Source organism: Mus pahari, chromosome 7 (genome assembly GCF_900095145.1).
Source record: "Mus pahari chromosome 7, PAHARI_EIJ_v1.1, whole genome shotgun sequence".
NCBI lineage: Eukaryota > Metazoa > Chordata > Mammalia > Rodentia > Muridae > Mus > Mus pahari.
In genome coordinates, this window is record NC_034596.1 from 71,948,744 (window position 1) to 71,961,963 (window position 13,220).

A 13,220-nucleotide genomic window follows, 5' to 3' on the forward strand; every position below is an offset into this window, starting at 1 on the left:
CACCTTGATCTCATCCATCCAGTCAATACTGTGCAGCATGTCCTGGAAGAGCTTCTGCAGTGCCAGGGTGGCCTCCAGCCTCTGTCGCCGGGATCGCAGCAGCTCCTGCAGGTAGCTCCACAGACGGAGGATATTGTCCTTCCGGGCAATGATACGCTTCTGGTCATGGTAATTCTCCTTCTCCAGCTCCTGGGCCAGGTCCTCCAGCGCCTTCACCCGCTCCTCATAGGCAGCTGTGTCGGTCTCAATGGCTTCGTGCTTCTTCTTGGCGGCCTCCACAGCTGCCAGATCATACCCAAAGTTATCCTGCCCCCAAGGAGAGAAAAACAACAAACGAAACAGTAGCTCAGTCAGACTCCGCTGACTGGGAAGTGGTGGGCCCCTCAGGCAGAGCTGTCACATGGGAAAAGCACATTTCTTCTCAGGAGTTATCTCTGCTGCCTGCCTGATCAGAGCGGAGTTTCTGAATGTCTCCCAAGCAGCTCTAAACGCCCCCAATTACTTTCTGCACCACACAGGCAGGTGAGGCTGTGTGTCATTACAGACTCCTCTGGTGGCCTGCTGGGTCTACCCACCTTGCCTCAAGAGGATCTGTCCATTTCTGGGCAGGAGGGGCTGCCTACACCAGGATAACACATCGCTGCAAACAGATGGTTTACCCACACACTATCTGGGGCACACGTACGCTCGCTCTCCAATGCTCTTAGAGCACTCGCTATCCCCTTAACAGACAGAATTTAATTTGATTCTAAGCTCTAAGTGGGAGGGAACAGATGCTCTAATGGAGAATCAGCCCTGGGGTTCACTGTTAGCCAGTGAAATATGTCCCAGGCCTGGAGGCCAAGAAACCAAAAGGGGTTACCTCTGCTGTCCCCTGCTGCCTGTCTTATCAGGGTAGAGTTTCTGAATGGCTCACAAGTACCTCTGATTTAACCCTGTTTCCAGAGAAGAACCATGTCAACTCTGACTCTTGGATCTATTGATGCTACAGCCAACAAGAGATACTTTGGGAACCCTCTTCTAGTGCATGAGACTCTACTCTAAAAAAAGAGAATTAATATGGGCTGGGAGTGTAACTCGGTGGTGGAACACTTGTTCTGTGTGTTTCAAGGTCCAGGGTTAGACCTCCACTGAGAGCGAGAGATAGACAGAGAGGCAGAGAGAGACTTAGGTCCTAAGGGTTTCTCTTCAGATGTAGGTTTGATCCAGCCAAGCACCTCAGGCTCAGAAGAGGTTTATTTAGTTGCTGCCGAGACTGGCTGGGGCTCCGATTCCATCAAGAGCAGTGCACTTCCCATCTCCTGCCACGCTGTGCCCCTTACCTGGGTCACCAGGCGCTGGTTTTCATTGAGCCACGTCTCTCTCATGGCAGCCTTCCGGTCGAAGCGCCGCGCCAGCTGCTCCAGCTTCTCCTGCCGAATGAGCTCGCTCCTCAGGGCCAGCTCCCTTTGGTACTCTGCTTCCTCCAGGCTCTCCCAGGCCTGCATGAGGCAGAGAATTCTTGGGGTACAGGAAGGATATGTGGTCTTGGGGTGGTCTCTCTTTCACCTGACACTGGATGTATGAATCCAGAGAATCCTGCCACTATGGGGTAAGGCGGTGGCAGATTCAAGTTTAGAAACAGTCCTTTGATTTTTGTCTGGGCCAGACCAGTCAAAGACTTCCCCGTTCTACTTCCCTAAGACTGCCTCAGACACTGGCTTAATAATATAATGGATTCCACCTCTGTAGGTGCTCAGCAAATCCTTGACGACTAAATAGCCACCTCCACTCTATTAGAGCTTCCAGATGGTGCTAAGTCTCCAAACCTCTGAAACACCACACAGCATTCCCTTCTGTCATAAGTAATTAACATTCTAGTCTCAAAGACAAACTCAAGGTTCGGTAGAGGACAGGCTACCAAAAACAGCCCCAAAGAATGATTCTGGGTACCTAAAGAGATTCAGGGGGTAGAGTCTGACCTCTTTAGAGACATTCAGATGACTCCCCTAAATAGTCAGGATGTAATTAATGCCAAATAAAGTGACCAGGTCTAGCCCTGCTCAGTGGTCACCTCCTATCTCTTCCTCAGCTCAGATGAGCAATTGAAACAGCCACAGTACCCTGTTGATGTCAGACACCAGCTTCCCATCGTGGGGTGTGTACACCTTCTGATTGTTGGCTCTCATCCGGGATTGGATAGTGAATAGGAGGACCTCCAGATTCCCCTTCTCCTGAAATCTGTGGGGAATATAATTTGGGATACTGGTATTGAGGTCTTCAAAGACAAACTGTTTGCTGAAGTCAACATGGAAACCCTGACCCTTTAAAGTCAAGGAAAAAAATCAAGAGAGGTCTACTTTACCGCTAAGACATTTAACACTCGCTGGTAGAGGTTGGGTAAGACTCTGCATTTTTTAAAATATATTTTTAAAGGTTCATTTATTCATATGAGTACACTGTAGCTGTCTTCAGATACACCAGAAGAGTGCATCGGATCCCATTACAGATGGTTGTGATGTGGTTGCTGGGAATTGAACTCAGGACCTCTGGAAGAGCAGTCGGTGCTCCTAACCACTGAGCCATCTCTCCAGCCCAAGAACCTGCATCTTTATAACTCAATTCAGAGAAAATGCAATGGTTATCAGAGCATTCGTTTGCTTCCATAGGGATTCTGGAATATTCTGGTAACTCTAAAAAATACCAAGTTTTACCAACCCACACAAAGAAAATCCTCTCTGTCCTACAAAGGAAGGCTTGTCAGACAAATTGATTTAGTTGACAAAACCTTGGAAGCAGCAGTATCTACACAAGAACATACTGCAAGGGAAGCAATTTCTGCCCAAGTCTCAATTAGCTGGTTCTTCAAGTCCTATAGACCAGACGTGCTCAAGGGCCAGAAAGAGTAGATAGGACACAGTCCAAGTAATGTTACCTTTAATTTCTTCATGCACCAAGAATACACCCGCTTCTACCCCTGAGCACAGCATTGAGGAATCAGCTGTGCGCCCAGCCTAACACATCTCAGTGCTCCTACTCACTCCAGTTTATGCCCCCAAACTCTATTGGTACAGCCAAGAGGTAACACCTTTGTACACCCGGCTTGATGTTATCAGTTTTGAATTTAGGACTTTAGAAGTGGGTTAGTGTCAGACTGGAAACCTGATCCAGAGTTACAAAACATCCTGGACTAGGTGTCTCATTTTTCCCTATCTGAGAGACTTGAATAGAGACCGAGAGAGATGAGTGGAGTAGCAAGAAACAGAGGGCCTCACTGATGAACCAGAAGCCGCTATTCAGAGGCAGACAGCTAATAGCAGAAAGCCCGGAACTCCTGACTGTATATGCATGTGTGTATATTTACGTGTGTGCATATTTGTGAATGCATGCATATGTGTGCCTGAATTCCTATGTGTACCCATATGGGTGCATGTGCTCATATACATGTGTTACATAGTTGTGAATGTTTGTATGTGCATTCCTGAGTGGCTGTATCTGCACGTGCCTGTATAAATGTGTGCAACTGTATACGTATGTGCTTATGTTCATTATACATGTATGCACAAGTGTGTGCATGGTTCCACATGCACATGTTCATGTGAGGTGGGGCAGGCTTAGTGCTTTGCTGATGAGCAGTGACAGATGGGATGGAGAAAGATGGATAGACTTGATGATCACAAGGCCTCATGCAGGGCACTCAGGTCGATAACACAGAGGCTATGCCTTGAGAAGAAAGGGGACTGACTTGCAAGGAGGTACCCAGCACTGGCTCTCCAAGGAAGCCTGAGACAGCTCCCCAGTTGGCCTTGGGAGCCTAGAAAAGCATTTTCTTTCTCTATAAGCAAAAGTTACTCATCACTGTCAGTAAGCTGGAGGACATGGAAGTAGGGTGGCCAAGCAGAACATGAAGCAGGTGACAGATGTCCTGCTATAGAACTCAAGGCTGTGCCTCGTAGATACACTTTGTAGGACACAACCCTCTGCTCTCGACATTTTCAGCCCCCAAGGACTGACCACGCTCCTGAGTGCCAGGGCCTTACTTGGGTGGCTTCTCCACAGTACGGTAGGTGCTGAAGGCCTGTAGCTGCTGCTGGACGCCACTCAACGAGTTGGCAAACTTTCGGCTGTTCAGGACGCTAATGGTTTGTTCAATCCAGGTGAGCAGGTCTGAGGCTAGCCCACTGTACTTTTCAATCATCTTCTCGGTCTCAATGGCGTGGTCGATGACCTAGGGAATCATCTCATCAGAAGGGAAATGTCACCAACGATGCTACCGATGAGACCTACCATCACTATGAATCACACTGGGGCTGCCGCATCTCTCTCAAGCTCTGTAGTGTTCTAGGTTGGGCTTGTTCCCTGACATCCTACATTGCTAAAGGAATGGAGGCGATGTGGGTGTGGCCCTCTCCTGCACTGACCAGTGATGAGATTCAGTGGTAGCGTCCCCCTCCTTCAATCCTATAGATCATTAAGTTTGCAGAGCCCTAGAGGGGCCGGTGCTATATCTCAAACTTAATTAGGAGTCAAGGGTATCCAGGCAGCTTTTTGGGAAACACGAGCGAGGCACACAGAGATGGATGGAAACCTGTCTACGCTTGAGGAGCAGCAGGGGAAATAAATCAGGCATGGCAGTCTGCACAGAGGGACGTGCGCTTGGTATACTGTGGGAGTCTTTGGGGTCCAATGCCATGATGAACAAAACAAATTAAGAGCCTGTGGTGCTTGGGGGTGGGGGTGGGGAGCTGTGTTTGGGAGATACACAGGTCCCCAGATACAGGCTGAGAGGCGGGGCTGTAGCTCATCAGGACAGACACTGACATTCTTTGGAATCAGCACAAGCGCTTTCCAGGGAACTTTGGAGGAAGTGGGGAGCAGGTGTCCTGCACACCAAACTGCAGCTGGGGGCCCAACCCCAAAGCTTTTAGGATGGACAGGGAGTTCGCACTCAAGGCCTAGGGCTGACAAACGAAGAGTACTGGTGCGCTGACTACACAGCTCTGTACCTTGCCGACTCGCTTGCCCTCCACCGCCAGCACCTTCATCTTGGAGAAGTAGTGATAAAACGCCACCACGTAGGTGATGATGGATTTCTCATCGGGGTTTTCTGTGAAGACATCTGGAAGAGGGAGGTGGGACATTCTGAGCGCCCAAACTGGAGCCCAGGAAAGCCATATTTCAAACATTTAGCCCCACTTCCTGGGTCATGAATTTGAACCGTGTGCATCAAATGACAACATTTAACGGTATGAAATGAAGGCGTGGCTAGGTGCAGTAGCAGAGGCTGCACGGTCAAGAGTTCAATGACAGTTTCAGCTACATAGCAAGGAGAAAGAACTGTGTGGAGGCCTCCGATTTCAGGCAGTGCTGAGATCCACATCAGGACAATAATCTACAAACACGGAATGAAGGCGATCCAAAGCCTCATGGCAACCCTCCCCACAAGCCAGGTGTCTGCTGAAAACCTACGGTCACGGAGGAGCAGAGCTGGGCCCTGGCCTAACCCCAACATCTCTGTACCCGTAGCTTGCCAGGCACCTGGACCAGCCCGGGAAGGAGTCCACCTGACTGCTCCAGAATGGTACAGCGGGCGTGGCTCACCTTCAGGGTCAAGGAGTGGGATGATGCCCAGCTGGCGCTCGGCCACATCAAAAGCATGCTCCAGGTTATGCCGGGCATTGGAGTCCTTCAGCTTGTCGAAGTCGATGAGGTCAGGCCTGGGGACAAGAGCTGAGCTGTTAAGATGGAGTAGCCATGGGGGTCCCAGGTACAGGACAGCTGCAGCGTGAAGCAAGGATGTAGGGACACATGTAGGGAGTTGGGAAGGCGAGAGAAATAAATGAGACACAGGATTAAGATGCAGGGGATCTGTGAGCACCAGCTTGGGAGAAGGCAGCAGTATGACCGGAAGTTGAGGAAAGCAGAGGGCCTAGGGTAAAGGGTGACTCAGCAGAGACAACATCCTCCTTGCCCTCTGGTTAAGTGCAAGGTCTCAAATCTCCCCAGCACCAGGGAGTCCCCTTACCGGTGTTTGTGTATTAGCGCATTGAAGGCCAGGCCGTCCTTCCAGCTGGAGGTGAAGTTGGTTACGTTGACATGGGGGTAGCTGCATTAAGAGAAACATTAAGACTAAGAAACGAATCCTTTTGAGATCTCAAACGAGCTTTTGAGCGGAGGTTCCATATGCTAGGAGAGGAACAGACCTGTCCCAGCTTGAGTTGCTTTAACATAAGAGCACACAGATAAACCACACAAAGATATTCCCGCAAACTGGGGCTCATAACTCAACAGGTTCCAGAGACTGACCACAGTGACTTTGGAAAGGAATCTTGAGTTTCAGGCCTAAGAATCAGGTCAGGACAGACTTGCATAAACTGTACCAGACCTGCTATAGTTCTGGGGGACTGGTGTCTAATGTCCCTTGGAAGTAGCAGCCTCGAGGGCAGTGGTTCTCAACCTGTGGGTCGTGACTCTTTCACAGGGGTTGCATATCAGACATTTACACTGTGATTCACAACAGTAGCAAAATTACAGTTATGAAGTAGAAGTAGCAATGGAAATAATTTTAGGGTTGGGGGTCACCACAACATGACTAATTGTATATAAGGGTCACAGCATTAGGATTGTTGAGAATCACTGTCCAAGGAGCCAATGGGAAACAGGGAGACTGACGTCCAGTTTCCAGGGCATACACACCCTGCTGTCTTCATCTGGCACCACAGGAGCAGAGCATCCTTGGCTGAGCGTGTCTCCCGGCCTTCTTGAGTTTGGACAACAATGTCCTGAATCTGGGAGTGGCAAAGAAAGAGAAGACCAGATCTGTATCTGGCTCTATGCTTTCCTGCTTTCCTATGGGGTGGGGGGTCTCTCCCTGTGTCCTTTGTATATCCACAGCACTCATCCCTACAGCACCCCCACACCCCTTAGAAGGTCTTAGGTCTCAGTTGCCTGCTTCTCTGCCTCAGCCAACCAGTATGGCATAGAGGTAGCACCCTGTATCAGAGGGAACGACTTTAACCAGATACCTCTGTAAGAGTTTGAGACCCGACAAGACACCTTGATAGCTTCCCCTGATACACCGCTTCAGAGGGTGGAACAACATGAACGCTGGCTGGGGTTGCTAACCTGACTGTAGTGAGCTATGGCTATGGAACAACATGAACGCTGGCTGGGGTTGCTAACCTGACTGTAGTGAGCTATGGCTATCAGACGGGGAAAGCACACTCCTGGATATGTCTGTGAGGGCGGGTCAGAATGTAATTAACTATGGGAAGAAGGCGCCCCTTGAATGTGGACAGTATTGCTTTTCACCGTTGAGGGGAAGGGCGAAGGAGAGAGCTTTGAATCTCAGACGAGAAAACGATTTCTGCTTTTAAAAGTATAAGGGGAAATTTTTCTGTACAATTTTTGCAATTTCTGAATCAGATTATTTCATACGGTAAGAAGTTACACACAGAGGGCGAGGGGACAAAATGCAGGTCCCGCAGCAGACTGTAAACTAGCCACAAGTCAGCTTCTGTTTTTGTCCTCAAGACTAGCTGGGCATCTGTCCTGAACATGAGCACTTTGGGATGGCACCGAATGTAGGTCCTCCATCCCAAGAACACCGTTCCCCAGGGTGGGGTTCTAGCCTCTCTAGATGCACATGAACACACTCTAGTCACCATGTTGTAAGGTCGTCAGCTCCTGACCAGCTCAGGGAGGTCCGCCCAGTTTCTTCTACCCACAGGACTCACCTGGAATCGGAGGATGATGGTCCAGATGAGGCCCAGGACCAGGCGGTGGTTACCATCCACAATGTCGTGGGAGCCCATGTTTTCCAGGTGCACGCGCTGTTCCTTGAGGAACTGCAGGGCTTTGTCCACATTCTCCAGGCAGTGGATGCGCATCTTGCCCTTGGTCGGCCTTGGCTAAGGGACAGCATGGCCTCATGGGCATGAAGGGACTTCACAGTCACACCAGAGGTGGCTGCAACCTGTACCAGCTGATGCCATCAGCTCTACCCTCCAACCTTCAGGTTCCACAGTCACTCCTGACACCTTTCTTCTTTTTTTTTTATATTTATTTATTTTCAATTTTATGTTTATGGGTGTGTTGCTTGCATATATGTCAGAGCACCATATGCATGCAATGGCCACAGAGGCTGGAAAAGGACATTAGATCTCCTGGAACTGGTGCTATAGGCTGCCATATGGGCACTGGGAACCGAATCCAGGTCCTCTCAAAGAGTAGTCAGTGCATAACTGCTCAGACATCCCTCTAGCCCCTCCTCACACATTTCAACGCCTCCCTTTTAGCAAAATTCAGATGGTTCCTGTATCAAGCATTCAGCCAGACTTCATGAGAGCCCTTCTGGGTCTGACACAGCTTCTGTGGATGCTAAGTGACAATCACACCCAGTAACACAGCAACAGACAGTGGATTGAGTACTTGCAGTGAGCCAGGCATGGTTCTGAGACCCACTCACTGCTAGTCAGTGGTAAGAACGATTTTTAGATCGGTGACTGACAGTGGTCCCATCCCTAACAAATCTTCCACCCCTGAATACCCAAGGGGCTTATTATTAGTGCAAGTGTGTGTGAGTGTGTGTGTGTGTGTGTGAGCAGATATGTAGGCGTGTGTCAGAGGACAACCTCGGGTGTCCTTCAGTCACTGCTCACAGCTTTGTTTGGGTTTGGATTTTTTGAGACTGGCTCTTACTGGTTTGGAACCTACCGAGAAGGCTATATTGGCTGGACAGGGAGTCCCAGGGAGTTCCCTATTTCCACGTCATCAATGCTGGGATTACAAAAGCACACATACCACCTTGCTTTGTGTGCATTCTGAGGGTGGGACTTAGGTCCTCAAGCGATTTACCAGCTGGACCTATCTCTCCTAACTGTGTCTTTTGAAGGGATCCCCAGGGCAACTCTTTCTAGCATTGTTTCAGTGTGGGCTAAAAGGCAAGAACTGCAGCCTAGAACTGAAAAGGCAGAAGTAGAACACTTTTCATTCAAATCCCAAGAATCTCACAATGCCTCAGTCTATCCACTGAGGAAGTGGGGGAAGGCAAAGAAGATCCTGCCTAGTGGACCCAAGGTCACATAGGAAGTGTCAGAGCAAAACGTACACCCTCACCTACCGCAGTGCTGGGCAGGGACAACCAAGAGCCCCCCAACAGGTCTCCATGTGACCCGTGGCAAAGAACACAGGAAACTTTCCTTCCTCTCGGTTCTAAGAGAAATGCAAATTTCTCCCAACAGCTCATATATCTAGGCCCATGTATCCCAGCTCCAGATGCCCAGACCCCAGAGAGAAAGGTAAAGCTTTGCATAGCCTCTGGGATGAGCCTGCAGGGGTGGGAGTGGTCAGAAGGATCGAGAAGCTCTAGGAAGAAGTCAGAGACCCCAATCAGCCACCCAGACCCTTGACATTACGAGAACTGGAACCTGGAAGAGGACCATGGAGAAACTCTGGCAAGCCAAGGGAACCCGCTCACTTGGCTCCAGCAAAGGCCGAGCTGGCTGGGAGGGGCTGGGTGTGGATGAGGAGGACCTTACCAGCATCTCTCCAGAGAGCACCTCCAGCAGCTTGATGAGCATCCGTCCGTCCCGCAGGTCCTTGTAGAGGTCGCTGATGCGGCAGGACACTCGAGCCAGGTGGGAGTTCACCCATTTCGTAAAGGTTTTCTTCTGGACCACTTCCCGCTCATCTGGGTAAGGAGAGGAACTGGGGTGAGCTGCCTGGGGCTGGGGGTGGGGTGCACCATGGAGCTGAAGGGCCTCTCTGTAATTCTAGTGTCATCCTTGCCTGGCAGAGGAGGCTGCTGCGACCACCCCCGCCCCCATTTCTGGGAGCATATGCCAACCATGCAAGTCAATCTCATTTGCCTATCCATTCTGGGGGACCCCAGGCCATCAGAACTAAGGAAGTGGTATGATCACCACCACCACCTCCACCTCCTCCACCACTACCACCATCACCTCCACCTCCTCCACCACTACCACCATCACCTCCACCTCCTCCACCACTACCACCATCACCTCCACCTCCTCCACCACTACCACCACCACCTCCACCTCCTCCACCACTACCACCATCACCTCCACCTCCTCCACCACTACCACCATCACCTCCACCTCNCACCATCACCTCCACCTCCTCCACCACTACCACCATCACCTCCACCTCCTCCACCACTACCACCACCACCTCCACCTCCTCCACCACTACCACCACCACCTCCACCTCCTCCACCACCACCACCTCCTCCACCATCACCTCCACCTCCTCCACCACTACCACCACCACCTCCACCTCCTCCACCACTGTCTATGCATTGTAGCAAGACACCCTGATTCAGCCACCTGTTTCCTAATGTCAGGCAGAACAGTCTGTACTATTCTTCCATTAAATTCAGATTTTAATACCAGTTCCATCTATCACTCCATCCATCCATCCATCATCCCCTTTCCCTCCCTCCATCTGTCCACTTAGTCCCTCTGCCTAGACTGCTCTTAGCATTCTCCCACAAGCCCTTCATTTAATTCCTATTTGTCCTTTAAAATCAGGGCAAATGGAATTCTCAGGAGGGCTTTTTCTGACTCCCCTCTGGGCTCCTCCTGTGTGCTGTGATTCCCACATTCTCCTTTCCAAAGATTAGTTAAATATACATCTTTCCTACATGACTGTGGGCTCATGGCACCCAGAGAAACCTGTCTCATTTGTCTCTCCATTCTCAGACTTCCAAGATGTTACTGCTTCACTCCCAAGAACAGCAGGCAAGGAATCTTGACTTTCAGCTTTGAGATGGTGACAAAGCACCTCCACACTAAATCAGCAAACCCAGCTCCCGTCGGCCCTGCTAAACCAACTTAGACGGGTATCTACTGGTACCTCTGTGAATACTGGTGGGGCGTTCAGGCTAGGGCTTGAGAGAAGACAGAAACGGCCTAAGTGAAGGGTAGAGGACAACGCAGAGGTGTAGCAAGAACGAGGAGACAGAGGTAAGGTAGAGACAACAGGGCAGAAGCGGACAGCAGAGCCCTCATCCTTTGGGTTGGTGAATAGTGTGTGACCACAGGCTCCCAGGCACTTATGTTTGAAGACTGAGGCCAGGGACTGACCCAGCAGGATGTCTGGGTCTGGGGGCCTGCAGATCCCTGGGAGAAGAGCGTGTAGATGGGTCACAGCCAGGGCAGACACGGGAGAGAATGTCAGCAGTGGGAGAGGAGGCTAGCTATGCATTCTACTGAGTACAACCATGCAAGGGTTGGCTTTCTAAATTATTAAATATCAGGCTTAACACAACAAAAAGTGGAGCTAAGCCAGGGCTGCCCCTGGGGCACAACGCTGGCAGCTTGCATCAAATTCCTTCCTACCTCATGGCTATTTTAGTGTTAAGAACTCAGCGTCTTTATTCATCTGTTCATCCATTCAACGAATGCTTACCGTACAACCATAAAGTGCTCAGCACTGGGTGGAGGTGGCTTCAAGGACAAGCCAGAGGGTCCCTATTCCAAGCAGACAGACTCTATGAGAAATAATGTGCGCATGCATCACACAGAAACACTTCTAAGGTAGCCACTTAAATAAGCTTTCTGTGACGTGGAGGGGCACTGTGCTGATATTAAATATGTGTAAAACGTAAGTGTCATTCATTCACTCCAGACCTCTGGGCCAAGGAAATCCCCAATGTGCCCTTCTGTCAACAGCAAATTAGAAGGTTTTCTTGATTTCAGGGCTGTTATTGCAAAAGAAAACAGTTCTGATATGATAGAGTGCCACAGTCTTTATTTTGGGGTATGCTGGGCTGGGATTCCACAGAGCAGCTATAGCCTTACCCCCACCCCTAACGCCTTTCCTAGACTTGTTTCTTAAGTCAAAGGTGGAAGGGACCTTCGACCAAGGGGCTAACGGATCTAGCCACTATAGAGGTGAGTGCTCTCAAAAGCTAACGTCTTAGCCAGGCGTTGGTGGTGCACGCCTTTAATCCTAGCACTTGGGAGGCAGAGGCAGGTGGATTTCTGAGTTCGAGGCCAGCCTGGTCTACAGAGTGAGTTCCAGGACAGCCAGGGCTACACAGAGAAACCCTGTCTCGAAAAACAAAACAAAACAAAAAAGCTAACGTCTTTTTGTTTCCTAATTTTCTTGTTCATAAGACTCTAAAGATTTCACTTCCTGGTGCTAAACTCTATTTATTAGTGTCTGGCAAAGAATAAGGACATGGTTCTCCTAGAGACACAGAATGTAACTCTAGGCTGCTGGGCTGGCACAAACACTAGTACAGACATCTCATAAAGCATCCTGAGCCCTCCTCAGTTTTCAGAACACAGCGATGCTGGAGTTGCAGGCTTGGAGCCCGGCAGATGGCCTCTTGGCTGCCTTAATTTAAGGAGGGGGGGGGTAGATTACCCAGAATCCCTAGCACCACGAAACACTTTGCAGTGTTGAGGCATGGGAAAGATTCTGAGAGGCTAATGATGATCAAAAGCAGAGTAAGGGCCCAGAGGTGAGGATTAATTTCCATTAGCTGTTCACTCGGCTGCTGCACATTGGCATGCTCAGCACATTCCTCCCTCAAGACCGAGACGCTCCTCAGGAGCCGTCTGAGTGCAGGAGAGCCCAGTGGCCCTGAGCCAGCGCACTGGAAATCATGGTAGTACGAGCGGGAAGAGTATGCGGGAGGCTTGCCGTTCACGAGGGACCCAACAGACTTCACACCCTGAAGAGGGCTTCAGGGAGGCCCTGCAGGAGCTAGTACTCATTTCTAGAGCCCTGCCCTTGCCCATGCGGGAGTGGGGGACGAGGGAGGTGACCACGGAATGGTCCGTGCCTCCATGGCATCCAAGTATGGTCTCTCCCTTCTCTGCTTCTCTTCCTTCCTCACGAATTCCCTCATGTGTTAGGGCTGCCCCAGAAAACTCATCTTCTTCCCCAATCAGCTCTGACCTAGAATTACTGTGAGGGTGTTGTGACAGGTACACCCTCCTTACAACTCCTTTTCAAAAGTTTAGCTTGAAGTCAAATGTACCCACCACACTGAAACCCTCCAACATCTACCCGCTGACAAGCAAGGCTGCACCTGAAAAGTGCCGGCACACAGAAAGGTGCCATCCTTCCACCACGGTCACCACATCTAAGGGACTGTCCCAGAGGCTATTGAGACATAAGACACGTGGTTCACACTCGCTCAGTAAGGATCTGTCTCAAGAAAACAGACACAAACTCACTAAAAGTTTGTTTTGCAGCCTTTTAAGTGC

The 13,220-nt window shown here is 50.2% G+C and overlaps 1 protein-coding gene across 1 annotated transcript in view; it reads right to left on the reverse strand.

The window, feature by feature from the left end:
- Positions 1-13,220, reverse strand: part of Sptb (spectrin beta, erythrocytic) — a 128,314-nt gene that overhangs the window by 44,300 nt on the left and 70,794 nt on the right. Inside the window, exons 3-12 of the mRNA XM_029540685.1 lie at positions 9,519-9,670; positions 7,716-7,889; positions 6,676-6,767; positions 6,005-6,085; positions 5,581-5,696; positions 4,986-5,098; positions 4,020-4,207; positions 2,103-2,220; positions 1,323-1,481; positions 4-306 (exon numbers count right to left, since the gene is read on the reverse strand). Coding sequence (XP_029396545.1) covers positions 4-306; positions 1,323-1,481; positions 2,103-2,220; positions 4,020-4,207; positions 4,986-5,098; positions 5,581-5,696; positions 6,005-6,085; positions 6,676-6,767; positions 7,716-7,889; positions 9,519-9,670 — 1,496 coding nt within the window. The remainder of the gene's footprint in view (positions 1-3; positions 307-1,322; positions 1,482-2,102; positions 2,221-4,019; positions 4,208-4,985; positions 5,099-5,580; positions 5,697-6,004; positions 6,086-6,675; positions 6,768-7,715; positions 7,890-9,518; positions 9,671-13,220) is intronic.